The following is a 26,350-nucleotide window of genomic DNA, read 5'->3' as shown; positions in this document are numbered from 1 at the left end:
CTGAGATATCGTGTCCATGAGAATGAGACAGACAGACAACCTGAAAACAAAATGGCCGACGGTTCTGACTGTCAAAATGAAACTACAGAAAACAAAGACAGACAGGAGACGGAGGGTTGAGACGAGACCAAACAGGACTGGACATGAGACACCACAACAAACCAGGTGAACCAGTTTCTGGACTGAATCTGTGTGCAGGTTCATCATGGTCAATCAGCTGTTGCGGAGGTCAGAGGTCGAGCTCAGCACCAGGATCCACTTTCTTCTCTCCTTTGTCCCTGGGTCTATTTAAAGACTGAGACTCTGGATCTGGTTTCTGATCCAACCAGGTCCAGGATCTCATCTCACACACAAAGGTGACCCAGGTGTGAGGACTGATCAGCTGACTGGAACATGTCATGGCACTAATGACTCCTCATACCCTCTTCACACAGTGAGTGTGACGTGATGTGATTCAGGTCGACCTCTTCGTCCTCCTCATGTCCACCAACAGCCCTGAGAACAGCCCATGTCTGTTTCCCAGCATGCATCAGTCCAGCCGGTTCAGAAACATGACCCCCCCCCCACCCCACTCCAAAAAAAAGAGCCCTGTTCATCACATCTATTCCCGTCCTCTCACCACTCAGTATAAATAGCCTCCATTTACACAGACGACTAAACAAGGCCAGGAGGCGTTCACTGACCCCAGTAAATATAGGAAAACATGTGCACTGCTAAATACAGGCTCTGTTTGAGGCTGGGAGAGTCCCTGAGAACCAAAATAAAACTTAATTCACACCCTGAAAAGACTTTTCAAAGTTACAGCGTCACAGACAAAATGTCCAGTTTCTTTAGGTCTTTTTTCTTTATGTTACGTTTTTATTTTTATCTTTTTTTTTTTCTTCTTGTTCTTTATGACGTGTTTTTATTTTATGTTGTGTGGAGAGTCCCAGAGAAATGACAAGGACAACACAGGGTTAACAATCAAATCAAACTTTATTCACACCATCTCAAAAGACATTTCAAAGTTATAGCAGAGTCTGAAATCCAGTGCAGTTTGCAGTTCAAGTTTTCAGTTTCACAAAGAGGCAAAAGGAAAAATAAAACTGTTCTCAGTCCAGACTTTATCTGGACTCGAATGATGAGAGAAAAACATTCATGATAGAAAAGTATAAAAAGTCAAATACAAAATGTTTCATTTTGTACCAGTAAAAAACTTTAAAGATTGCACCGCTCCAAGTCTTCCCTTATTGTTGTCACTCTCTGTTTCCACTCCTGGTCTTCCTCCCAAGTGGTTTTGCTCTGTTGGTGTTTTGGTCTTCATCTGATCAGGATAAGTCCAATAAAGTCCCTTCTTACTGCGTTTACTCTCAATCAGGCTCATGGTCTTCCACACTGTCGGAGGAAGACCAGGACTCTGGATGAGAGTAAAAACACACTGTTTGCCTTCTTACTGTCTTTACTTTCTGTCAGCCCCCTGGTCTTCCTCTGACATGAAAGTCTGATAAAAGGCTCTCCTTACTGTTTTTACTCCTGGTCTTCCTCGTCGTGGTGTTGTCTGAAGTCCATGTGGGCGAGCAGGGCTTCCACCTCCTCCGTGTCCAGGCCCAGGTGCTCCATGCTCTCGTAGCCCGGCTCGGGCCGCTGCAGCTGGGCCGCTCCGGCTGCCTGCTGGGCTTCCTGCTGCAGCTGTTTGGCGGTGAGGAGAAACTGTGCGGCGCCGCTGCCCTGCATGCTCTGCTGCAGCTTCTCCTGCAGCTGGCTGCTGAGCTGCAGCTGCTGCTTGTACTGCTCGCCGAGTGCTCTGAGGGCGGCCATCTTGTCCCGCTCCTCCTGGCTGATGTGCTCCAACAGCTGACCCTTCCTCTCCTCCAGGATAGCGTAGAGCAGGTCGAAGCTCTCGCCCAGCCGCCTCCTCTGCAGCTCCCCGTTGTCCTGGATCAGCTTGCAGGTATCGTCCATCTGGGACATGACGGCCTGGACGCAGCTGTTTGCAGAGGCCAGCAGCTCCACGGCGGCCCGCAGCTCACTCTTCTGGCTTTGGTAGACAGTGTGCAGCGGCGATACCTCGCAGTCCTTGTGCTGGCCGAACACCTTGCACATGGAGCAGGTGGGCGTCTGGCAGGTGACGCAGTAGATGTTGATGCGTTCGTCCTCGTGCTCCTTACACTTGGGCTCCTTGGTGTCTTTGTCCTTCAGGGGGGGGTCTTCGCCGCCGCCCTCCCTGCTCTCCTGCTGCTGCTTGTACATGTCGATGATGTTCTCAACCAGCAGGTTCCTCTGCAGCCCGTACACGCCGTGACGGTCCAGGACTACCTCGAAGCGGCAGGTGGGGCATCGGAAGGTCCCCCCTGAGAAGTGGTAGGGGTTCCTGGACTCGTAGAGGTCGTTGGCGCAGCTGCGGCACAAGTTGTGCTGGCAGGGCAGGATGACCACGGGCTTGGTGAACATGTCCAGGCAGATGGGACAACTCAGCTGCTTCTCCAGACTCTCCATGGCGCTGACTGGACGAACAACCTGACCTGTCTGAATGTCCATCGTCTCTGTCTTCAACTCACTGTCTTCTCTGTGCTGTATGTCAATCTGCCGGCGCCTGAAGCCCCCCAGCCTTTATACCCCGGGGAAGGAGCACCCCCACCCCCCTCCCCTGCCGGCTGTTTGTCAAAGTGATTCGGTGAAAATAGACTCCCAGCAGCCCCTCCTGCTGCTGCACATGCCTTACTGAGGGTCAGACACCCCCACCCACCCAACCCAACACCGCCTGGCCTTTTCCGTGAGAACAACCCCCCCCACCACCACCCCACCCCCGTCAGACTGCAGACTTCCAACAACAACATGTTGCATGAAGTTTGTTTACACATAGAAGATGTGTCTCCTCATTCATTCACCTGAAAGTCAAAATGAAACATTAACACTTCCTGTCTTTTTATTATCATGTTATCATTTTCATGGTTTTATCATTGTATCCATAAAGCCTTTATACAGTCTACAGAACAGATAAACAAAAACAAAAGTAAAAAAAACAAACAAACAGAACACACAAACAAAAAACAAAACATACAAACAACACAGAGCATTAAAAACCAAAACAAGGGAACATTAAAAAGTATGAATGAGAATTGACCAAACTTCCCGTCGCATCCATCGTTTCATGACTGATCTGTGTCCTGCTCATTTATCTGATGTTCACACTGAACACAGAGCATCCTGTCTGTTGAAGTCAATGATTCAAACACAGTATTACAGCTGATCTGAGACTCACCTCAACCTTTGACCCCAAATGTTGCCCATGTGTCTGTTTTAATGTGTGTGTGTTACACAACAGCAGCAGTGTGTGCAGTAAACAGTCGGTCATGTGCTGCCTGAACAGCAGCTTGTGTAATATCTTCATGGAAAACTGAGAGAGTTTCCACTGTTCAGCAACATGTTCAGCAACATCAGAGCAACATGTTCAGCAACATGTTCAACAACATCAGAGCAACATGTTCAGCAACATGTTTAGCAACATCAGAGCAACATGTTCAACGACATCAGAGCAACATGTTCAACAACATCAGAGCAAAATGTTCAACAACACGTTCAACATGTTCAACAACATCAGAGCAACATGTTCAACAACATCAGAGCAACATGTTCAGCAACACGTTCAACAACATTTTCAGCAACATGAGAGCAACATGTTCAACAACATCAGAGCAACATGTTCAGCAACACATTCAACAATATCAGAGCAACATGTTCAACAACATCAGAGCAACATGTTTAACAACATGTTCAACAACATCAGAGCAACATGTTCAACAACATCAGAGCAAAATGTTCAGCAACACGTTCAACAACATGTTCAGCAACACGTTCAACAACATCAGAGCAACATGTTCAGCAACATCAGAGCAACATCGAAGCAACAAGTTGAACAACTGGAGAACAAAGTGGATTTCCAGAGTAGAACAACAGACTGACAGAGACTAAACACAGCAGGGAGGCTCAGGTGATTGAACACAGGTGAAATGTGAGGGCAGGGCAGACAATCAACAAGGAGGGAAACACAAGACAAAGACAGGAAGTAAAAACACAGTGAACACAGTGGAACTCTACTACAAATTTGAGTCGAATCAAAAATACAAACATAAAGAGTCCATCAGGGTAAACATGATGGTGGGGGCCTCCTGGAGCTCCACAGGAGGGTCATGTGACCTGTTGGATTCAGACTAAAGAACGACCTCATCAAAGTCAGACTCTCCGTGTTCAGTAACATGACCACAGGCTGACACAGAGACACTGTTCCACTCTTCATCCACCAAGTGTCACACTTCACCTGAGGCAACATCAGCACTGAAACATGAGGAACCACTGAACCTGGACCTGGTCCTCCTCCAGACCCTAAACCAGGACCTGGACCAGGAGTCTGGACCAGGGGCTTCTGGGAGTTTTTAACTGGGAGGGGGAACAATGTGTTGTTAATGTTCACACAGCACAGAAGACAAATTATATCAACAAATATTCTAATAATAATAATAATAATAATGATAACAATAATAGACTTAAACAGCTGCCTGTTGATGTAAAGCTTTTATATTTAATGACAACAGAAGCATCATAGAAACTCAGAATGACTGACACTGTATTTATATTTATATGAATATTAATATTTATTTATTAATGTTTATATTTATATTTATTTTATATTTATATAAATGTTTATATAATATGAATGTTTAACAGTGTGTTACAGAGTGTCTGTCTTCCTCTCAGGGTCTGGTGGGAGGGACACCACGCAGCCGCGCGCAGAGTGCTCATGCACAGCAACGTCGTCACTAAGAAAGCTTTGAATACATTTACTGAGATTAAAACTCACAGAGCGACTTCTTCTTCACTGCAATACTGCGACTGTCCACTGCTCCGAGTGGCGGCGTTGTGTCCCCGTCCCTCAGTCCGTCCATGACATCCACCTGGAACCTGTCGGCTGCTACGTCTTCACTCGGGTTTACTCGGGTTTACTCGGTGTTCCTCGGTGTTTCGTACCGGGAGGCAGCCCCTGTTTGATGAGGTAAGGCTGCTGATGATCATGCTTATTGATCAGTTATCAATCAGTGTTTGTTGACTAACGTTGTGCTGCTCAGTCACTTAGTGATAATATGATGATTCTGTAATGTCGCAGTGATGTGACGTAATGGCCTCAGTAAGAGAGCTATTATTCAAGCTTTATTTACTTCATGTCGTTGTTTAGACTCAGAGGGTTTGTGTCGTTGCCTGGTAACCAGACTCAGACCTGGACTCTGTCAGACTGTTAATGAGGTGAAGCTCGTTAACATTCAGGGACAGAGGAGACTTCAATCTCTCATCAGGTTTGTTTGTTTGTTCTGCAGTGAGTGTGTGGTTGAAAGCTCCAGAAAAAAAATTAGTAAGTGGACCTTTGAGCTGAGAGTTAAGTCCTGTTGCCCCCCCCCCCCTCGTAATCCAGTATGAAGTCCTGGACTAAGTGGACCCTAGTGATCCTGCTGGTCTGGCTACTCCTCTTCCTGTCCCTGCTGTGTCACATCCTGGACCTCAGATCGACCTCAGCACCTCAGACCAGGTCTGCTGCGGAGTCTGGACTCATCAGAACTGAAACCCGCCACCTGGCCTCTGTTATTCAGGGAGGGACCAGGACCCTTGGCTGGTCTTTGAGACCTGCTGGACCGTCATTGGACTGGAGGAGGAGGAGGACTGACTTCAGGTCCAGGTCTAGGGACTACTACAGGAGGCGGTCTCTGGAGATCCTGCAGAGACTGTGGACCGGGAACCTGACTGCGGGGATGCTCAGTCCTCGGCTCCAGAAGGTTCTGAAGATCCAGCTGAGCTCCAACAAACACCAAGTGGTGTACCGGGGCCCCAGAGGGGCCCGCAGGTCCACCCTGCAGCTCTACTGTGATTTGAAGCAGAGGACCAGGATCCGGACTCTGGACGGGACCGAGGAGCCGTTCTCCGGTCTGGGCTGGGACCGGCTGGTGCCTTCACTGACCCTGGAGGAGCTCCGGAGATCTCAGTATCAGAGCTGTGCCGTGGTGACTTCAGCTGGAGCGCTCCTGAACTCATCGCTGGGGGTGGAGATCGGTAAGACCACATACAGGAGCAGGAGGGAGGGGGACCAGTTAGACCACATAGAGCAATGGGCGGGGCGATGCTGCCCTCTGCTGGTGGATGAAGAGAATTAGTTTTTCAGTTCTCATGAATTCTGCTGAAGCAGAACTGGACTGTTCTGTGGCAGCGTGAACGACAGGTGAGACAGGTGAGGCTCAGGTGTGACAAGTAAATAAAGACAATCAAACTTTAATCAAACTGTTCTTTTCCTGTTGGACTCAGATTCCCATGATGCAGTTCTTCGGTTCAATGCCGCCCCCACCAAAGGCTTCGAGAGGGACGTGGGCAACAAGACGACTATCCGCATCATCAACTCTCAGGTAGAGGCTCCGCCCACCAACCTCAACTGAACATCACCCAGTTCTCTTTCTCTTTCTCTCTTTTCTTCTTCTGTTCTTTTTCTTTTCTCTTTCTGTTTTCCATCTGTCCATTATTTTCTTCTTTTTTCTTCTTTCATTGTTTTTTTATTTTTAAATTCTTTTCTTTCATTCCTCTTTGTTTTGTTTCATCAGGTATGAAACCTGTCGTCCTCTGACTCATGTGTTCATGTCCTGTCTCTGTGTGATGGACCTGGTCTCTGTCTCTCTCTCTCTGTCTCTTTGTCTCTCTGTCTCTGTCTGACTCTGTCTCTGTGTCTCTGTCTGACTGTCTCTCTGTCTCTGTGTCTCTCTGTATCTGTGTCTCTCTGTCTCTCTCTCTCTCTCTCTCTGTGTCTCTCTGTCTCTCTGTCTGTCCTCAGATCGTGGCTCGGCCCAGACACAACTTCAGCAGCAGCTCGTTGTACCAGGACATGACTCTGGTGGTCTGGGATCCGGCTCCGTAACCTAGAGACCAAATCACTCTATCATAAGCTCTAGGTTTTTTTCTTTCCTCTATTACTCTAAAAAGATAGACCATAATTCTTTTCCCGCGATACTACAGTTATACCAAATTGAGGTATATTAACTTTAATTTGAACTTTTATGTATTAAATATCTATTTAAAAGCCACATTTTGGTTGCTATGATTTGGGGGAAACACAAAACACACGTACATTAATTAGGGAGACACAACTCAAGTGAGATCAAAGAAAAATAATGTTTAAGTTTGTGTTCATCCCATGCATGGGCTGCTTTACTTCGTGTAGCAGTCTGGTTGACATCTACACCATTTTTAACAAAACCTGTTTTTTTGTTCACTCAGGTTAATTTGGAGGAGAACTCCCAAAACTGGTGGTAAACTCACAATGAAATAAATTTATGTCCTCAAATCTGTTTGTTGTGGTGGGGGGGTGTGAAGACCAGAGCAAGAAAGGAGGGTGGGGGGGGGTGATTATCGACCTCAGCGTCGTGAGGAGGAGGAATATCATATTGATTATATATTATTAATCTGCTAATAGTAAAAATAAAAACCGATTCACTCACAGTTTCAATGTTTATTAGATTCACGTCTGATGTTTGTCATCAAGAGGAAACATATAGGAAACACAAGTGTGTGTGTGTGCTTGCGTGTGTGTGTGTGTGTGTGTGTGTGTGTGTGTGTGTGTGTGTGTGTGTGTGTGTTCAGTGGTTCCAGAAGCCGGACTTCGATCTGTTCTCGGCCTATGTGGAACGCCGGCGCGTCCGACCCGAGCAGCCATTCTACATCCTCCACCCAGAGTTCATCTGGACTCTGTGGGACCTGATTCAGAACAACACCGAGGACCCCATCCAACCCAACCCCCCCTCATCTGGGTTCATAGGTACCAGCAACACGTTGTGACCACAAGAGGCCACCAGGCGTCGCTCTAGAACCTCAGAACCTGAACACGCTTCATCAGTTCTCCTGTCAGTAATCCAGACCAGGATCTGATCTGGTCCTAAGTCCAGTCCACGTCTCATCTCTGTCTTTGTTGTTTAGATAAAAAGGTGGAAGGTCACTGTCACCTGAACGCTGCGTACTGCACTGTGACAACACACCTGTGGGCAGAGCCTGTGTGTTTATAGACATTGGGAGGGACTAACATGCACACCTATGTGCGCTAACATGCACTTAACCATATCCCAGAAACTCAGATTACAGCACACACAGAGGTGGTGTGGCCTCGTCATCAGCTGTTTCTGTGTAGAGTGCTGTGATGTCACTGTGATGTCAGCTGTGATCACTGATATCAGCTGTGATGTCACCCTGATGTCACTGTGATGTCAGCTGTGATATCAGCTGTCAATCATTTCTATAAGGTTTATATATGAAATACTTTAGTTCTCATTAAACTCATTAACTTGTTTGAATAAATAATTAACTATAATAACATGTTAAAACTGCTGCATCAACATGTGGGACTTTGATTTTTAATTCAAACTTTAATTGTTTGTGTTTACAGCTGATGTTTTCATTAAACTGACTGATCATTGGTTCAGCTGGGCCTCTGTACTTCTGTCCAGGCTTTGCCTCCAGCTTCTCCGGAGTGACATCACTTCACCGACATTCAAAGTCACATCGAGCACACATCAGTCATAGGTTTCCAGCAGGCGGGGCTATCGTGTCACGTGACACCACAGGGGGTGGGGGAGTCTGTTGGCCATGCCCCTCAGCTTTCAGTTCATCATTAATTGTCTTCATGAGGAGACGTCAGGGGGCTCGGCCGGGTCCGTTTTGTCGGACGCCACAGAGCTGGTTCCCTCCACCTCCACCGCACAGGGTCTAGTGACAGCGGGCGCGGGGCCGAGGCCAAGGGGGCTGCCGTCACAGACTCGGCGGTTGAGCTGGACCATGGTGGTCTTTGAGGGGAGGGAGGAGTGTCCGTTCTCCGTCAGGTGGTGTTTACAGTGGAGCAGGATCAGGAAGCAGCGATAGAACTGAGGAGCACAGACACGACTCATGTCAATATAATAATAATAATAATAATATTACTATTATTATTAATAATGATATTAATAATAACAATGTTAATAATAATAATAACATTCGTAATAATAATAACAATAACAATAATAATAATAATAATAATAATAATAATACTTTTCTACTGATTCTACTTCCTGATGTTTGTGTTTGTTCCTGTGTGTCAGGGATTCTGCTGATGATGTCACTGTGTCGTGAGGTCAGCGTTTACGAGTTCATCCCGTCTTTGCGTCGCACAGATCTCTGTCACTACCACGAGCGCTACTATGATGCTGCCTGCACTCTGGGGGCGTACCACCCCCTGCTGTACGAGAAGCTCCTGATCCAGAGGCTCAACGAAGGGGAGGGGGGCGAGCTGAGGAGGAGGGGGCGGGTCACCCTGAGGGGCTTCAGCTCTCTCCAGTGTCGGACGTGATCCAGATCTGACGGAGAGACGACTTTTCTCAGAGGTTCAGTGAACCTGCCTCATGCTGCCTTCAGGAGCCGCTGGGACATTTAGCGTCCTACAGGATAATGACTAGTTTCCATGGCGATGTAGTTTTAACCTAAAGAAGCAATATTAGACACTGGTTCATGGAGCTGATTGTGTTAATTATGTTTAGTTTATTCAATGTGAAGCTTATTGACAGAAGGTTACCGATAATCGATCATTTTGTTCAGACTTAAAAAATAATAATTTAACAGGATTTTTTAAACTTTCTGCCTTGTTTTAAATAAACTTCTTCTAACCCGGGTTCAGGGTTCAGGTTTCGACTTGACCTCCAGACAGGCTTCAATCAAACGATGCGTTCACTGCCGTGTGAATGACGGACGTGGTTTCTCACGTTCATTATGGCGGACTGAAAGGATCTCGTGGACGTGTTTCTTAGTGGGACCGGTCAGCTGTGACAGGACGCTGCTGTAGACGGACGCTGATGCCCCCTTATGGAGGAAGACTTGACGTGCTGCCAAAACCTGTCCTGGGTGAGAACGAGGGTCAGACGGCTGACACGCTGCAGAGACTTGTCTGAGTTGGTTAATTAACAGAAGAATCAACAGTCAAACACAGATCACATCTGATTTTCATGTTGCCATGGTGATTCAGATCAGTCTGCACTTATTCTATCGATGTAAAAGGTTCCTGTCGAGAACGGGCAGCTGCGGTGTTCAGTGTTATAATGTCTGGATAAAAAGCTCAGTGTTTTCTACTCAAACTAATTAAAACTAGCAGTTTGTAACAGCTGCGTGAGTCTTCTTCCACCTGTTTGTTCACGTTAGTAACTATGTTAGCTCGCCAGGCTAATTAATTAGCCTACCTTAGAAACACAGCAACAGAAAACAACTGATAAATAAATGGACATTAAAGGCTGATGGAGAAAGTACAACATGTATTTCCTCCCCCAGAGAGGAAGCCTATTTCAAAAACTTTCTTTACCCCCTTATTTTCAGTGTTTAGAGAAGTTTGATTTGAGACTTCAGTAAATACACTGCTGACTGGATTTTACACCACAGCACCTTTGTTCACAAAAACATTATTTAGGCTATTTTTTTTCTCAACTGCATTTTTTCCATTTTGTTTTGAAATTATAATTTTTTAAAATAGTTTTGTTATTATCATTCAGTTATAATTTCATGAGTTTCTATTTAATTTTTTTTAAGAGGCTAAAACATGTTTTTACAGCAGCTCATCACTCAGCCTCTGTGAGCTGAACTAACCCCGAATAACCCGACCTGTCACTTTAAGACAAAACATCAGTATCCTGCGACTGTCTGAGAATCTACCACCTGAGACAGCTCACCTGTTTGTTCATGAGTATGTAGATGACGGGGTTGATGACGGTGCTGCTCTTGGCGAGGATCGACGGGATGACACTGGCGACGGGGCTGATGAGTCCCGGCCGGCCGAAGGTGGCCATCATAGCGACAACGCCGTACGGCATCCAGCAGAGCAGGTAACACACCACCGTGGTGATGACCATGAACAGAATGTGAAACTCTCTGCGACGAGCCGCCGTCCGCCTGATACGACCCACCTGACAGACAAAACACAGGGCAGAACCAATCAGACGTCCTGACGTACAAAAAAAAGGGCATGAATAAAAAACGTTACATATTTAATGCTAATGTTTCAGTTGTGACGTCAGATGTAAACCTGCTGAGTAACTGTTCATTAATTAAACTCATTAACCTCATACACTGAAATCACTTCTAAAGTTAATGGGAACCAGCAAAGTCCAGGTCCAGGTCCCCACGTCTCTGCAGCTCTTTTGAATCTGAGGAATGCGAGTTTGATCATGTGACTGGACGCTTCACTGACCCGTCAGATTGATGATGTTCACCCTGAGTCTGGACTCACAGGGTTCAACAGAGCTGTGTGTTTACAACCCACTCAGAAAAAAGAAAAAAAGAAAAACATCTGACTGATTAGAAATCACCGAAAATAGTTGAGAAAAAATAATTAAAAATATAAACAGAAAACTAAGATAAAAATACCATAAAATAAAAGTAAAAAAATGTAATTTAATCAAATTTCATGAATAAAAGTGAAAATAAATAAATACATGAGTCTTTTTAATAAAAAAAAAAACAACCTGATTTATGTTCAAATATTAATGATGATTTTATATGAAAACACTTTGATCTGTTTGACACATGAAGATAATTGATTGATTCACCAGAGCTGAAGACACTACTGTCACACAGGTCAAACTGTGTCTTGTTCTGAAGGAGACAGGAAGACAGATCAGCCGACTGACCTCTAAACTGTGGAGCTGAGGTTTGAATCCAGTGACATCCACGCACTGGAGTTAAAGACACATGAGTGACTTCTAATGATTTTATCTGGACCTGAAGAAATCATCAGTTATTGATTGACTATTATTTATTAATTAATTCATCTGAATCTGTGAAGCTTTAAAACAAATGTCCTGAAGTGAAAGACAACATGTGGGACTGTGTCCTGATGCTGGACCTTGTGTCTGAGATCGTGCCTCTCTCTGATTTGCTCAGGCGGTCAGGTGACCCACCTGTTTGACGGCGTGGAGCAGGCATCCATAGCAGTACACCATGACGAGGACGGGCAAGCCGAGGCAGAAGACGAACAGACAGACGATGTAGGAGTGAGAGCGAGACGTCCTCTCCGTCCACGTCACCGAGCAGCTGGTCCCCGCCCCCTCCAGACCGTAGCTGCTCCAGCCCAGCAGGGGGGGCACCGTCCACACCACCGAGTACAGCCACGACCCCCCCACCGCCAGCAGGGGCCGCCTATAGTCCGGGGCCCGCTTGTTGTACACCATCAGGGTGCTGTAGCGGTCGTAGGACAAGACGGACAGAGAGATCAAAGACACGATACCTGGAGACAGGAAACAGGAAGTGTTCTCAGTCCGCAAAGATCCAACCAAAGCACGAGTCAAGACACGAGAGACAAAGAGACACAAAGAGACAAAATTACAGGAGACAACAGACATGAAGACACGAGTCAAGACACGAGAGACAAAGAGTCAAAACTACAGGAGTCAAATCAGATACAGGGATGAGTCGAGGAAAGGTTCGGTCTCTGCAGGACCCTGGTTTAGTGTGAACCGGTTTACTGGTTCAGTCAGCTGATCCTGATCCTGTTCAGGTCTGTTGATCCTGGACTTTGTTCTCTGACCTTTAAATCCTCCGTCAGGTCTCATCAGGTCTCATCACAGACCGGATTCATTCCAGCAGCTCTCAAGAATCAGCACCTGGTCTCAGGACCAGGACCTCAGGACCTTTTCAGACCTTTACCACTAAACACACCTCACTCTGCATGTCCAGAGTCCAGAGTCCAGAGACAAGAGTCCAGAGTCTAGAGACAAGAGTCCAGAGACAAGAGACCAAAGTCCAGAGTCCAGATTCTAGAGACAAGAATCCAAGTCCAGAGACAAGAGTCTAGAGACCAGAGTCCAGAGACAAGAGTCCAGAGTCCAGAGTCAAGAGTCTAGAGTCTAGAGACAAGAGTCTAGAGACAAGAGTCCAGAGACAAGAGTCTAGAGACCAGAGTCCAGAGACAAGAGTCCAGACACAAGAATCTAGAGACCTATAGACCAGAGACAAGAGTCTAGAGACCCGAGACAAGAGACCAGAGACAAGAGACCAGAGACCCGAGACCTACAGACCAGAACAAGAGTCCAGAGCCCAGAGACCAGAGACAAGAATCCAGAGTCCAGAGACAAGAGTCCAGAGACAAGAGTCCAGAGACCTATAGACCAGAAACAAGAGTCCAGAGCCCAGAGATCAGAGACAAGAATCCAGAGTCCAGAGACTAGAGACAAGAGTCCAGAGCCCAGAGATCAGAGACAAGAATCCAGAGTCCAGAGACAAAAGTCCAGAAACCTATAGACCAGAACAAGAGTCCAGAGCCCAGAGATCAGAGACAAGAATCCAGAGTCCAGAGACCAGAGACGAGAGTCCAGAGACCAGAGACCTACAGACTACAGACCTATAGACCAGAGACAAGAGTCCAGAGACAAGAGACCAGAGACCTATAGATCAGAGACCTATAGACCAGAGACAAGAGTCCAGAGTCCAGAGACAAGAATCCAGAGTCCAGAGACCAGAGACTTATAGACCAGAACAAGAGTCCAGAGCCCAGAGATCAGAGACAAGAATCCAGAGTCCAGAGACCAGAGACAAGAGTCCAGAGACCAGAGACCAGAGACTTATAGACCAGAAACAAGAGTTCAGAGTCCAGAGACCAGAGACCTATAGACTGGAGACCAGAGACCTACAGACCAGAGACAAGAGTCCAGAGACAAGAGTCCAGAGACCAGAGACCTATAGACCGGGTCAGCAGGACTCACCGAAGCAGGAGTTGATGAAGCCGTACCACATGCAGCCGTGTCGGCCGTACAACCAGCGCGTCCTCAGGCTGGAGGCGAAGCTGAGCGTCGTGCCGCAGACGCAGACCAGCATATCGCTGACGCTGATGTTGAGCAGCAGCATGTTGACGGGGGTCCGCAGAGTCTTGAACTTGCAGAACAGAACCAGGACCAGCAGGTTGTTGAGGAAGCCGAACACCATGATGGAGCCAAGAAACACCGACACCACGCGGTGACCGCTGCGCGACAGCCGCACGTGCGGCGTGTCGCTCCAGTCCTGTTCCAGAGAGGCCAGCGGCTCGCTCAGGTTGGACGTTAGGTTGATGTCGCTCACCTCCGAGAACATGTCGCCGCGACGTCGGTCGCGCTGCTCCAGCTGTGTGTGCGTCAAAGAGTTCTGCTCGGGCTTTACGCGCAGCGCGCCAAACTCTCTTTGAAGAAAAGAAAGACAAAATGAAGCTGATCGGACTTCACATGCTGATGGTCCTGGACTCGGACTGCACCTACTGGAGGAGAGGCGTCCTGCAACGACGCGCCGGCGCGCTGCGGAGGAGTCCGCCCGCCGCGCTCCGCTCCATCCTCCGCCGGAGCAGCGGCACCGGCGGCGCGAGAAATTAAAGTGTGAGCGAATAATCCGGTGAGATTGTGATGAGTTGAAGATCCTGATCCGGTTCCTCTGTCCCTCCCCCCACCCCTCTCTGAACTCAGACCAGATCTTTCTGTCTCCTCTGCGTCCAGATGGACTGACGCGCCGCTCCACCGCGCCGCTTTAAATACACTCCACGCTGTAGGAGGAGCGGGAATTTATCCAGTATCCAGTACCCACATACACACACACACACACTATATGTGTGTGTGTGTGTGTGTAATCCCGGATTTAACACAATATTTCACATTAGAACTAAAAAAGAAAAATTTAACTTCTTGTTTCAGCACTTTTGACATTTTCATTTTATTTATCCTTGTTGACTTTTATTCATTTTAATTACAAAACAGTATGTTCACATTTATCACTTTGTTTTTATGAATGATTTATATTTGATCATGTAACAGCACATCAGTGTGTCAGTGGTGAGCTAGTCCTGAAAGCGCTAGCAGCTCCAAACCACTGCTAACGAACAATCTTTGATTTTCACAAAGGAATTTTCACTTTCTTGCAGCCATCTGAAGGTCCCAGGGATCTGTCAGAGAAAACCTATGACATGTACCTGGAGGTCAAAGGTCAGTTTGTATGGGGTCACCCACCTGCTGTTAAAGGCCTGTAAATATACAAGGAAGCAAGGAAGGGAGGAAGGAAAGAAAGATGTGGAGGAAGGAACCTTCCTGTCAGATCAGCTGACTTTAAATCAGTTATCTTCATGTTTTGTAGGTGAGGTTTGGGTCAGTTCAGAACTCCCTTTAAAAAAGACCTGAAATAAGAGCAGGCTGATGTGATGAGAACAAGTGTCCGTCCTCTAATTCATATATTTATAAAGGTCAGTGTTTGTGACCTGAGAGCTGTGAACTAACCCAGACTAAAGTAAGAGGACAGACACATGCTGTCATCACATCAGCCGCCTCTTATTTCAGGCCTTTTGTGAAGTTCTGACTGACTTCAGTTAGTGCTGTTAGTGGACCTGTAGTGAGTCGGTCAGCTCAGAACTCTGTTTAAAAAAAGAGCAAAAATAAGAGCGACACTCTTCATGACGAGACTCTCTCGTTGATCATTGAATAAACAAACAACGCACGGGGAAATCCGCAGCTCGATCTGTCGCTCAGGTGTCGTCACTCTGATTCACCTGTGCTCAGGTAGAGAGAGCTTTGACCTTTGACCTCACATCCTTACAGAGACCTCAGGAGTCTTCATCTGAACAAAAACGTGAGAGTCAGTGAACTCATCACCTGTCAGTCCTCATCCTCCGGGACTGTTGATGGTCTGAGGACTGATGGGGGTCAGCTGGGTCCAGGTCTGATGGTCTGACGCTGGAGGTGCTGACAGCTGTGTCTCTCCAGATGGAGCTCCCCAGGGATCAGAGACATGACGGGCGCTTCAGGGAACTCACACAGGGTTGGACGTTTGAGTTGTCGCTCTGCAGGACGATGCGTGGTTTTTATAGAGCAGCGACAAAAACCGGAACAGGACTGATGTGGGTGTGAAAATCTCAAAACCACCAGAGACTAAGGTTGTAAACCTGCACCTGCTCTTCAAACTGAGAGTGACATGGTGATGATGATGATGATGAAACACACAGGTGTGTCTGTCCACACGTCATAACTTCTGGTAAACTATCAGAGTAAAAGAACTGAGGAGCTCAGTTTAATACTGTAACAGACCTGAGATCTCACACACACACACACACACACACACACACACACACACACACACACACCTGATCAGGTTTGATCAGAATCTGCAGTGTATTAAGCCAGCTGTTGTACAGATGTCACACACACTGTGACGAAGTTGTGTGTGTGTGTGAGTGAGTGAGTGAGGGGGTGAGGGAGGGAGTGAGTGAGTGAGTGAGTGAGTGAGTGAGTGTGTTGCTGCTGCTGACATGCCCACAAGCCAAGCAGCTGGCACACATAACAGAGACTTGAGTTTCACATCCTAAGGTTTCACCCTCTGTACAGTGTGTGTGTGTGTGTGTGTGTTACAGTATGTGTGCATATGTGTGTGTGTGTTACAGTATGTGTGCGTTCAGAAGGGGGGTCCAAACAGCTGCTGGCTATGAAACTCTGTCATGTCTTTTCACACGAACTCGACCAATGAGATTATTTTTACTCCCTGCCTCAAGAGCAGGAAGAACACACACACACACACACACACACACACACACACACACACACACACACACACACACACACACACACACACACACACACACAGTAAAAGTTCAGACCTGATCCCACACCCACAGTCAAACCTGGACAGAGACCAGGGACAGTTGGGTCCGCAGGTCCGCAGGTCTGGGACTGAAGGAGTTGTGGGAACATTTCTTCTTCTGTGTCTAATAACAGTGTAGAGTTTCAGCGTGTTATTGAATCTGTAACCTCAGACTATGACATCATCATCTGACATCACCATCTGACCTCCATCAAAACATCAGCTTCTTATTTTCTTTCTTCTGGCCCGAGGACAAACTGACAGAAGACGCGGCAGCTGTGATGTGATCCAGATGCGGGAGAGGACACTGATGTCTCCGCCTCAGGACGTTTAAGACGTGAGCGGAGACGAGCTGATGATGATTTATCCACAGAAGAAGAAACGGTCACTGGGACATCAGCATGTGGACTTCCTGTCAGGAACAGGAGCTCTGGTTGTGTTGGACCCTGCCGGTCCAGGGGTTTCACTTCAGTCCTGGGTTTGACCCCTGACCCTCAGGTCCCCTGTCCTGTTCAGTCATCCAAACCTGGGTTCAGCTCAGGTGAACTGATTCATTTATTTAATCAATAAATGAATTTATGATAATGAGATAAATTTAATTAGTGAACTCAGAGACTACAGAGGTTTTTCCATCAGACAGTCTCAGCTTCAGAGCGGAGGGAGATACAAGGTTTGGACAGGAAACACACGGGAGCAGCAGGTGTTGGTCCATCAGACCTGGTTCTGGTCTGAAGTGGACTCACCGCCTCGTCGCAGCCCAGCTTCATGACCTGCAGGATCCACTGCTGAACATCTGGCCTGCTCCGCTCCCAGATGTTCCTCCTGGACAGCCGTCTGTTCAGGAGCCCATTGACCTGACAGTGGCCGCCGACACCACTCCCACCCACGACCACCTGCCCGCTCCCCGACCAACAAGTGTTACCATTGATTTTCAGAATAAAAGCCTCAGCCACAGAGTGTGAAGGTCAGGTGGACGACAGCGTGCCTCAGGCCTCATCATCATCATCATCATCATCATCATCATCATCATCATCATCAGCTGTGCATCTAAATACAGATGTTGTGTTGGTCAGCCAGCTGAGGCGTCGCTCTCACTCTCAGCAGGAAGTGTGAAAACCACCGCAGGCTGATCTGAGAGCAGCTTGACTTCCAGATGACTTTCACTCACTCACAGTCCGAGGTCAAGTTAATGATTATTATTATTAATTATTATTATTATTTCATTCAGAGAGGAAGAGTCTCTCAGGTCAAATTAATTATTAATATTAATTATCATTATCATGATTATTTATATTAGTTCAGTCAGAGAGGAAGAGAGTCTGAGGTCAAAATTATTATTAATGTAAATTTTTACTATTGTTTATTATTATTTAAAAAATAATATTCGTGACCCATTCGAGCCAATGACTTACAGGACCTGGTCCATGTGGATCAGTGAGGGACGGGGGGGGGGGGTTACAGTTAATTAGCTTCATTAATATTCAAGCCGATTCTTTCAGTAGCTGTTTTATCATCAAAGCTTCAGCAGGTGAGCAGCAGTCAGACAGGTGACAGGTGAGAGCTAGCGTTAGCAGTTAGCTCTGTTTATTATTAATCATATGGTGTCAGTCTGTGTCTGAACATCAGCTGTTTCCCAGCAGGACGTCCTCATGTGTCTCTGGTGTGAAATCTGTCCCTGCAGCCAGTCGTCTCACACTTCACCCCAGTTTATTCCAATCATGTGGCTCAAACAGCTGGAAGTCAAGCTAGCTTCAGAGAGAAAGCTCTGCTGCCGCCACAAGAGATGGATAGAGAGATCGATATATCGATAGATAGATATAGATCAACGGAGAGATGGGTTGCTGGATCGATACTTTATTTATCCTCTAGGGGAAATTCATGTAATGAAATACATGATGAACAGGGATCAGAGCCTTTATGTGACAGAAGCTGTTCTGAGATAAGATGTCACTTCAGTATCGATCTGATTTTGTTTTTACCTTTAACCCAAAGTAACGACTTTACATCCTCCACTCTCTGACTGCAGCCAGGAGACTCACTGTAAAACTTCCCGCTGCTGGTAGTTTTCACAGAACTGTCTTTTCACTCTGATTTGTTCTTTCTTTTAAATCTGTAGAGTGAAAGCTCAGACTCTTCAGGGGGCTCAGGAGCTTTCTGACTCTGACTGAGACTTTTACAAGTTTCCCTCAGAGTCTTCACTTTGGGTGATAGAACTCAAAGTTCACCGATTCAGACCAGGACCACCTTGAGAGACAGGGACAGAAACAAAAAACAGTTCCTGCCCTGGAGAATTTCAGTCCATCCTCAACCACCTGGGTCCTCATGGACAAAGACACTGTACGCCCGAAGTCTTTCAGTGAATCAGCTCAGTCACATTCTCAAAGACAAAACACTGATGCTCACAGTGAGGCTTTTATTGTGAAAGGACAAGGAAAAGACTGCTTTCAGTTCATCTGAAACGCATCATCACTCCCCCCTCTGCTGTGGCTCTGCTGGGGGGGGGGGGGGGGTTCTGCTCACCTGACCTGGATTCTCCATCAGGTCAAACGTTCTTTTTTAATCTGACTGTTAAAAACCTGGAGACAAACACACAGTATGAACCCACTGATGAAATGTTGGTGGCAGTGAAGAGCCTGATGTTTCCCAGCAGCACCTGAACGCATCAGCTTTTCAAAACAATCCACACTACCTCAATGAAACTTTAAAGAGAAAAAAAAATCAGTGAGTTTGTCATGTTTGTTATCAACCTGCTAAAACACTTTGGAAGAAGTTTAAATCCGTCTTTCCTCCATGTGTTCAACATAAAAAGTGTCTCTGCATAAATAACGTGCTTAAAGCATCAGTCTGTGGGGGGTGGGGGGTCAGGACTGAGCCAGCTCCAGTCTGCTCTCTGAAGATGACGGAGCTTCGATGATTTCTCCAGATACGAACAAGTCCTGAAACAGAAGAGAAACTTTTTTTCAGACAGACAGACAGACAGACAGGAGACAATCCAGACTGTCTGTCTGTCAGACTGAACTGATTCACTTCGGTCCAGTCCTCATATGTTCGTACTGTAGCTGAAGGTAACAGCTGTTCCACCAGGTGTGTCTCTTCACTCACCTTATCGTAGATGACTTTAACAATGAGGGAGCAGCTCGGACACGGCGCCACCTCCTCTCCGTTCTCCAGATCCTCCTTTAAACCGACACACAGACCCGTGAACATGTTTCCTAATGTCTCCTGGTCCTTCACTGTCACACACAGCTCTATGTGTTAATACCACCGACCTGCAGACTCACCGGTACAAGATCAACGTTAGCTGTTAGCCATTAGCTTGCAGGAAACTTACTTTAGTGATGGCGAATCTGTCTCCGCAGGGACAGGGGAAGTAATATGTCTCCGTGTCCTCGTCATATTCAAAGTCCTCGATCTCGACTTCGTCGTGAAAAACCGACATTTTACCGGAAACGTGAGCTCAGAAAATAACAGGAAATCTTCATTACTAGCGTGTGCTGAGGCGCGCCGTGATGACGGCACAGCCAGTTGTCTCAGACCAATGACGTTTTCCTACCTTTTTTTCCTGCAGAACTTTACGACAAAAACACGAGGCGGCGAACAGACAACCAACGAGTTAAAACAATAAATGAATAAATGAATGAATAAATTAATAAATAACAGTTTGAAGCCGTGTCTCCAGCTCTGCATAAAGTGCCTGGTCGTGTCCACCAGGGGGCGCCATCAGACAGAAGACAGTGTCTGTCCGACACTAAAACCTAGAAATCTGCTTTTTGTGTTAAGTTCTGCAGAGATGGAAACAGACTGAGTTAGTTCATGGACTTTATTTCATTGTTTGGTTATTTCCATTCAAGTATGGTTTATATTAATTCACTACATTTATCCAAAGAGCGATTCATACTCTGTTATTACTGTCAAACTGAACTCCCTTCAAAATGGATAAATTATATACAATCATCCATTGGCAACATGAACCTGATAGAATCTATGAATGATCAGTTCTATGAGATACTCTGTAGTGTTAAAGGGATGATGCAGACCTGAAACCACCTGAGGACCTAATGATGAGCAGAAGCTGCTCACCAAGGAAATATACCACTGAAGGCAGGACTCCTTAAACTCCAGAGACTCTGAATGGAGTTTGGTGTGAAGAACAGAATGAATCTGAGGTTCTTCGTTCAGGATCAAAAAATCTTTAATTAAGAAACATAAAAGCAGTTTAATAAATAATAAACAATAAATCCCATCTGTCAATAAACCGGACTTGTCTTCTTCCTCTGGAAACTTCCACAAAAATCACGTAGAAAGAAATTTTCTTTGATGCTAAACACAGATGAACATTGTTCACTGGATGATCTGAATATGTCGAATGTGTCAAACTGACCAGTGAAAATATTGTCTGTACACGATGTGAATGTACCACGTGACAGAGATGATCTTAAAGGAATCACTCTCACCTGACATGTGGAGAGAGGCGGGAACTCCTGGACTGACAAACAACCATTCACACCTCCAGGTGATTCAGTCACCAGTTGACCTGAGGTGACCTCAACCTCAGGTTCAGTGTTTGTGACGTCATCATAAATAACAACAGACAGAGGTTTTACTACAACAGGACTTTTATTTAACAGCATAAACCTTTCCAAACGTGGAGAAAAAAAGAAGTGAGAGTCAGACTCCATCACAGTCACTCACAGGAATATTAACTGCATTATGGTTGTATAAGTGTTGTTGTAGAAACTAGAATATTCTTCAAATATAAACAGGAGCTGCTGAGTTTCATTTGGAAAATAAAGCTATTCTTGACTCTATCACGCGGCTTTTAATTTGAAAAGTATCCCCGTTTACTCTATGAAGCGCCTGCGAATTAAAGGCTTTCGGTCTATATAAACGTAGATATCAGCGGAGGACGCAGTAGACATGTGTCGCCACACAAGGGCGCCAGCACCAATTTAATTTATAATTTATTTAAGGCTCCTCGAAATACTACATTTAATAAAAACCGTAAATCATATCAGCCAAATTTCCACACCATGGGCGCAAAATCCCCTTCCTGCACACACCTGTCTATTGTGGTGTTTCTAGAGCCAGAAATGTGGAAACAGGAGCGAATTAAAGGCTTTCAGTTTGTATAAATGGAGATGTGGGCGGAGGACGCAGTAGACATGTGTCACCACAAGAGGGCGCCAGCGCCAATTTAATTTATAATTTATTTAAGGCTCCTCGAACTCCTACGTTTAATAAAAACCACAGAACCAGTTTATGACTATGTGAAGCAAAGCATCATGGGTCACCTGTCTGTGAAAATTCATGCCTATAGCCTCAACAGTTTTTGAGATATTAATGATTTCATTTAATTATTTAAACCATCTGACCTAGTTTCTCAGAACCGGCGCTTTCTAAAAAGTCCCGCGTGAGTCACTGACTTCGATACACTGACATTTAAAGTTATGAAATATGAGTAATATTCTTGCCGTTTGTCTGGCGCATTCTTGTGTGTTTATCGATCGCTTCTCTTCCGCATTCTTTCCCAGTGACGTCTAGAGCGACGTCACTCTAATTCGATTGAGTGCGAATACGGGATGCGAACTGGCGCTTCACTGCTCTGCAACTAAGCACTGCTCACACGGCAGGTGTCTTAACCACTCAGCTATAAGGAAGGCGTCCATTGGCTTTTAAATCACCGTTTATAAAGATCAGTTCAATTTATACAGACAGCGGAGATATGGCACAAATTAACCTCTTCAACTACTGCCCTTTACTACTTAAACCGTAAATCGTATCAGACAGATTTCCACACCATGGGCGCAAAATCACCTTCCTGCACACACCTGTCTATTGTGGTGTTTCTAGAGCCACAAATGTGGAAACAGGAATGAATTAAAGGCTTTCGGTCTGTATGAACGTAGATATCGGCGGAGGACGCAGTAGACATGTGTCGCCACACGAGGGCGCCCTCCACCTATTTATGACTAAGTGAAGCATAGCATCGCGTAATTTCATAAAGTATCTTTAACGTGTCATGTGTAAAACTCGCGCTGTGTACATCACAGGACACCGTAGTGTAAATGTCTCTTTCCTTAATGTGCCATATAATAAAAAATGTACTGTTAAATTAAATACAAACACGATGAAGAAGAAACCACCAGGGAACAAAGACAGTGATGGACTTTCACATACGTCCAGTTAAATAGGGCTGAAGGTAGGATTCATTAAACTCCAGTGAGAGTGAGAACATCAGTGTTAATTACAGCAGAGTCATTCTGATTAAATATTCAGTGCATTTGAAAGGATGATCTGAAATTCGGATTGGATTAGATATACGATGAGCTCCATTCAAAGATTTGTAACTTCTACGTCCTCTGGCAAAAAGAAATGAGACCTTAAGACCTACTGTTCAATATCAGAACCATATTAAATATTGAGAGCTGATTAACAGATGATACACACACTGAACTCAACAGGAATCCTCAGTGATGAGTGGAAGTTCTTAAAATGCTTCCTGCTCACTGTGGATTTATTTCACTCAAGGCTCAAACCTTCAATCAATAGGAATTTCAATGGAGTTATATACAGTATATATATATATAAATTATTGTTATGATTTATGTTGATTTGTTTTGTGTTTAACTATATGAAAATGTTTAATGGCATACTGACTGTACAACACAATTCTACTTAATAAAATAATTACAGGAGACGTGTTGAACTGCAACTTTAACAGACAGGAAGTCACATCAAACTTTATATACTGAGACAGAGTTTAGATCACAGATGCTGAACTTAAAGATTCATGATTTCTGATGTTTATATGTTTTGTTTGTTTGCTTGTTTGTTTGTTTGTTTGTTTGTTTGTTTTCTGGGTCCAGAGGTGAAAGGTAACATCATCATCAAAAGACCAAAGAGCTTTAAAGGTTGTTTTCTCAGCGTGAAGATCAGCATCTTGATGTGTCTGAGGTCGTCATGGAAACCACACAACCTTCGCGTTTCCTGTTTTCTCAGCCGTAATGAACTTGAACAAAGCCTGATGCAGACACCATGTTTCTGTTGGCTCTGCCTGGTAACGCTGCGAGGGGGGGGAACAAAGCAGGGAAGCAGAGCGAGCGATGCCATTAACTTCAAACGCCTTTCAGACAGAGATGTGGGCATCAACATCCTGTCTGTGTTTGAACGACATCCTGCAGGCGACTTCAATGATGCTGTTGTTTCCCGCCGGCCAATCACTTTCTCCTCTCTGACTGATGGTGGTGGTGGTGGTGGTGGTGGTGGGGAGGGGATACCGCTCCCTCCAGTTGGACTTGAATGTACAGAAGAGTTTCTTCTGTAGCTGGCAGCCCCCACAGGATATTTTCTGGAAGGAGTCCCGGACCAGGAGCCTCCCCCTCCTGACAGGGAGGGAGGCAGGGAGGTAAAGAGAGGGAGACCCGGGGACCCTGAGACTCTGAGCATCGCCGTCATGGACTCAAGTGTTTGCGCTCTGGAGCTGCTGGGGGTCTTCTTCTCGGCGGGGGCCTGGATCTGTTCGCTGGCCACCACCCTGATGTCCACCTGGCTCACCCTGTCCACGGAGCTCCTCCCCACCGAGAGCTACGAGCTGGGGCTGTGGGAGACCTGCGTGGTGCAGGACCTGGGGGGCCTGGAGTGTCGGCCCTACGACAGCCTGCTGGGTCTGCCCCCGGACATCAAGCTGGCCCGGATCCTGATGTGCGTGACGCTGGGCGCCGGGATGCTCGGGCTGCTGTTGGCCATCCCCGGGATACACCTGGTGAACAGCTGCCACGGACGGCTGGACGACCTCAGGTGTAAGAGGGCCCTAAAGATGGCTGGGGGGGTGCTGTGCCTGGTGGCCGGGATCCTGGGGCTCATCCCGGTCTCGTACATCGCCCACCTCACGGTGGTCCGGTTCTTCGATGAGTCGGTGCCGGACGTGGTCCCGCGCTGGGAGTTCGGGGACGCTCTGTTCTGCGGCTGGACGGCCGGATTTCTTCACCTGGTGGCGGGAACGCTGCTGCTCACTTCCTGTCTGTGTCTGCAGAAGGACAGCTGTGACATCCCCGTGCCCATCCCTCTGGTGGGGGCGCAGCCGGGACTCCCCTTTATCAGGACCAGGTCCGAGTATGTCTGAGACCCCCCCCCCCAAAGTAACATCTGGAAAACAACAGAACCGTGACTTCAAATGTTTGAAGTCACCTCTCCTGGATGTGGGATCAGAAATCTTTTCCCGCTCAGATAACTGAATTTAAGATTTAAAATGACTGAAACACGGACTCTGGAGGTCAGATCACAGGTGACCTCACTCTGTCCTGTTGAATCTTGGGGGAATTTATCTAAAAATCATAATTCGTCATAAACAAATTCAGGGTTTTGGTGTTTTCTAAAAAGTTTATTTCCTCAGCAGTTCATCACAGTCACTTTATTCCAACAAGATCAAAACTGGATTTTAAGAACTTCATTTGATTTAAAACACTGATTTAAATCATTGATTTAAAATGTAATGTTTGAAGATGTTTCCAGATGTTTGTTCCAGCTGGATCTTCCTAAAGATTTCTGATCTAACAGAGAGAACGTAGTTTCAGCCGCTCACTGAGAGGATAACCTCCTGCTGTGTTGAGTGTCAGATCTTTGGAGATGTTGGATCGACAGTTACAGTAACGTTTGGCTGCACGTCTCAACACTCTGAGAAGAGAAGGTTTCTGATCTGACATTCAGGTGTGACCTTTGACCCCTCACTGTGGGATGACTTCACAGGTTTAACGTCTTTGGATCTTCGTTCAAACATTCACATGTCGTGTTTCACTCTTCATGGAGCCAAAGAGACTGAACGTGCTGCTGTTTCCTGTTGTATTCGTCCTGTCTGTGTGATGACTGTCTGCAGCACGATGTCACTGACAGTCACAGCACACTTCTGTCTCTGAGCTGAAGAATCTTAAAGTCTTTCAAAGCAGGATGTCACCTCTGACCTTCAGCAGGGACTGTGGGCAGGAAAAGGCTGATTATTGATATAAATATGAAATATATATAAATATATATAAAATGAAATAAAGAAAATGCTCAATAATCCATGTTATTTCCACTCACAGTCACAGCAGGTGAAAAAGACCATCAATGAGTTTCTCTTCAGGAAGCTACAGCTACAGTCACATGATTTATTTTCATGTTCAGAGACAGAAGCTGTTGATGCTGAAAATCACTTCACGCTCAATCCAGACCAACGTTTGTATTATCACAATTATTATGATTATCATGATCTGAGCATCGTTATCAGATGATTGTAAACGAGCAGCTTGTAAATAAAGATACAGAATAAAAACCTATGAAAAGTTGATTTGAGTATGTTTACAGTCTCTAAACAGCAGCTCAATCAGCTGTGATCAGCTGATCCTGTTTGTCCTGTGTGTGTCTGTCACCTCTGACCTACCGACAGGAAGCTGTGAACCAGTTCATGGATGATGAAGCTCGCCGACATGTTTGACTCGTACGTTACCTGCCGTGTCACTCCTTGCGGAGCGTCTGATTGGTCGGCTGCAGCTCCTCTGAGGATAAAAGAAACTGGAGCTCCAGCGCCTAGAGCGGCTGTTGTTCTGCTGATACAATACGCTCATTATAATCTGCCAGTCTGCCTCCAGCAGCTGGATCCACATCAGTCCACCACGGCAACTGCACCATGTGACCCCAACATGACACCACGGCAACTGCACCATGT

The 26,350-nt window shown here is 46.1% G+C and overlaps 3 protein-coding genes and 1 pseudogene across 3 annotated transcripts; 1 reads left to right on the top strand and 3 right to left on the bottom strand.

Annotated features, from left to right (window-relative positions):
* Positions 1-972: 972 nt before the first annotated feature.
* On the bottom strand, positions 973-2,557 carry LOC111235562 (annotated as a pseudogene).
* Positions 2,558-8,262: 5,705 nt separating this feature from the next.
* LOC111235543 (pinopsin-like) lies at positions 8,263-14,133 on the bottom strand. The gene is made up of 4 exons (XM_022764012.1): positions 13,770-14,133; positions 11,970-12,295; positions 10,743-10,976; positions 8,263-8,918 (listed from the first exon to the last, which is right to left on the bottom strand). Exons 1-4 carry the CDS (start codon positions 14,131-14,133, stop codon positions 8,679-8,681), a joined length of 1,164 nt encoding a protein of 387 aa, XP_022619733.1. The 3' UTR covers positions 8,263-8,678.
* Positions 14,134-18,160: 4,027 nt separating this feature from the next.
* Positions 18,161-20,146, bottom strand: dph3 (diphthamide biosynthesis 3). Its single transcript, XM_022764011.1, has 3 exons — positions 19,982-20,146; positions 19,753-19,827; positions 18,161-19,586 (listed from the first exon to the last, which is right to left on the bottom strand). The coding sequence occupies exons 1-3, from the start codon at positions 20,087-20,089 to the stop codon at positions 19,512-19,514; spliced, it is 258 nt and encodes an 85-aa protein (XP_022619732.1). The 5' UTR covers positions 20,090-20,146; the 3' UTR covers positions 18,161-19,511.
* Positions 20,147-23,999: 3,853 nt separating this feature from the next.
* LOC111235553 (putative claudin-24) lies at positions 24,000-24,772 on the top strand. The gene has a single exon (XM_022764025.1). It carries the CDS (start codon positions 24,104-24,106, stop codon positions 24,770-24,772), a length of 669 nt encoding a protein of 222 aa, XP_022619746.1. The 5' UTR covers positions 24,000-24,103.
* Positions 24,773-26,350: the final 1,578 nt, after the last annotated feature.

This window comes from Seriola dumerili, unplaced genomic scaffold (genome assembly GCF_002260705.1).
Source record: "Seriola dumerili isolate Sdu_G_001 unplaced genomic scaffold, Sdu_1.0 BDQW01000513.1, whole genome shotgun sequence".
Classification (NCBI taxonomy): domain Eukaryota; kingdom Metazoa; phylum Chordata; class Actinopteri; order Carangiformes; family Carangidae; genus Seriola; species Seriola dumerili.
Note: the sequence above shows the minus strand (reverse complement) of the source record. Positions and strands in the feature narration are given on the sequence as shown.

Excerpts from the sequence above, each read along its gene's own strand:
- dph3 (XM_022764011.1), bottom strand. The coding sequence starts at position 20,089 with ATGTCGGTTTTTCACGACGAAGTCGAGATCGAGGACTTTGAATATGAC. Across the intron at positions 19,828-19,981 it reads ACAGATTCGCCATCACTAAA|GAGGATCTGGAGAACGGAGA; the intron begins GTAAGTTTCCTG and ends GTCGGTTTAAAG. Across the intron at positions 19,587-19,752 it reads TTAAAGTCATCTACGATAAG|GACTTGTTCGTATCTGGAGA; the intron begins GTGAGTGAAGAG and ends CTTCTGTTTCAG.
- LOC111235543 (XM_022764012.1), bottom strand. The coding sequence starts at position 14,133 with ATGTTCTCGGAGGTGAGCGACATCAACCTAACGTCCAACCTGAGCGAG. Across the intron at positions 10,977-11,969 it reads TGCTCCACGCCGTCAAACAG|GTGGGTCGTATCAGGCGGAC; the intron begins GTGGGTCACCTG and ends TTTGTCTGTCAG. Across the intron at positions 8,919-10,742 it reads ACATACTCATGAACAAACAG|TTCTATCGCTGCTTCCTGAT; the intron begins GTGAGCTGTCTC and ends TGTGCTCCTCAG.
- LOC111235553 (XM_022764025.1), top strand. The coding sequence starts at position 24,104 with ATGGACTCAAGTGTTTGCGCTCTGGAGCTGCTGGGGGTCTTCTTCTCG.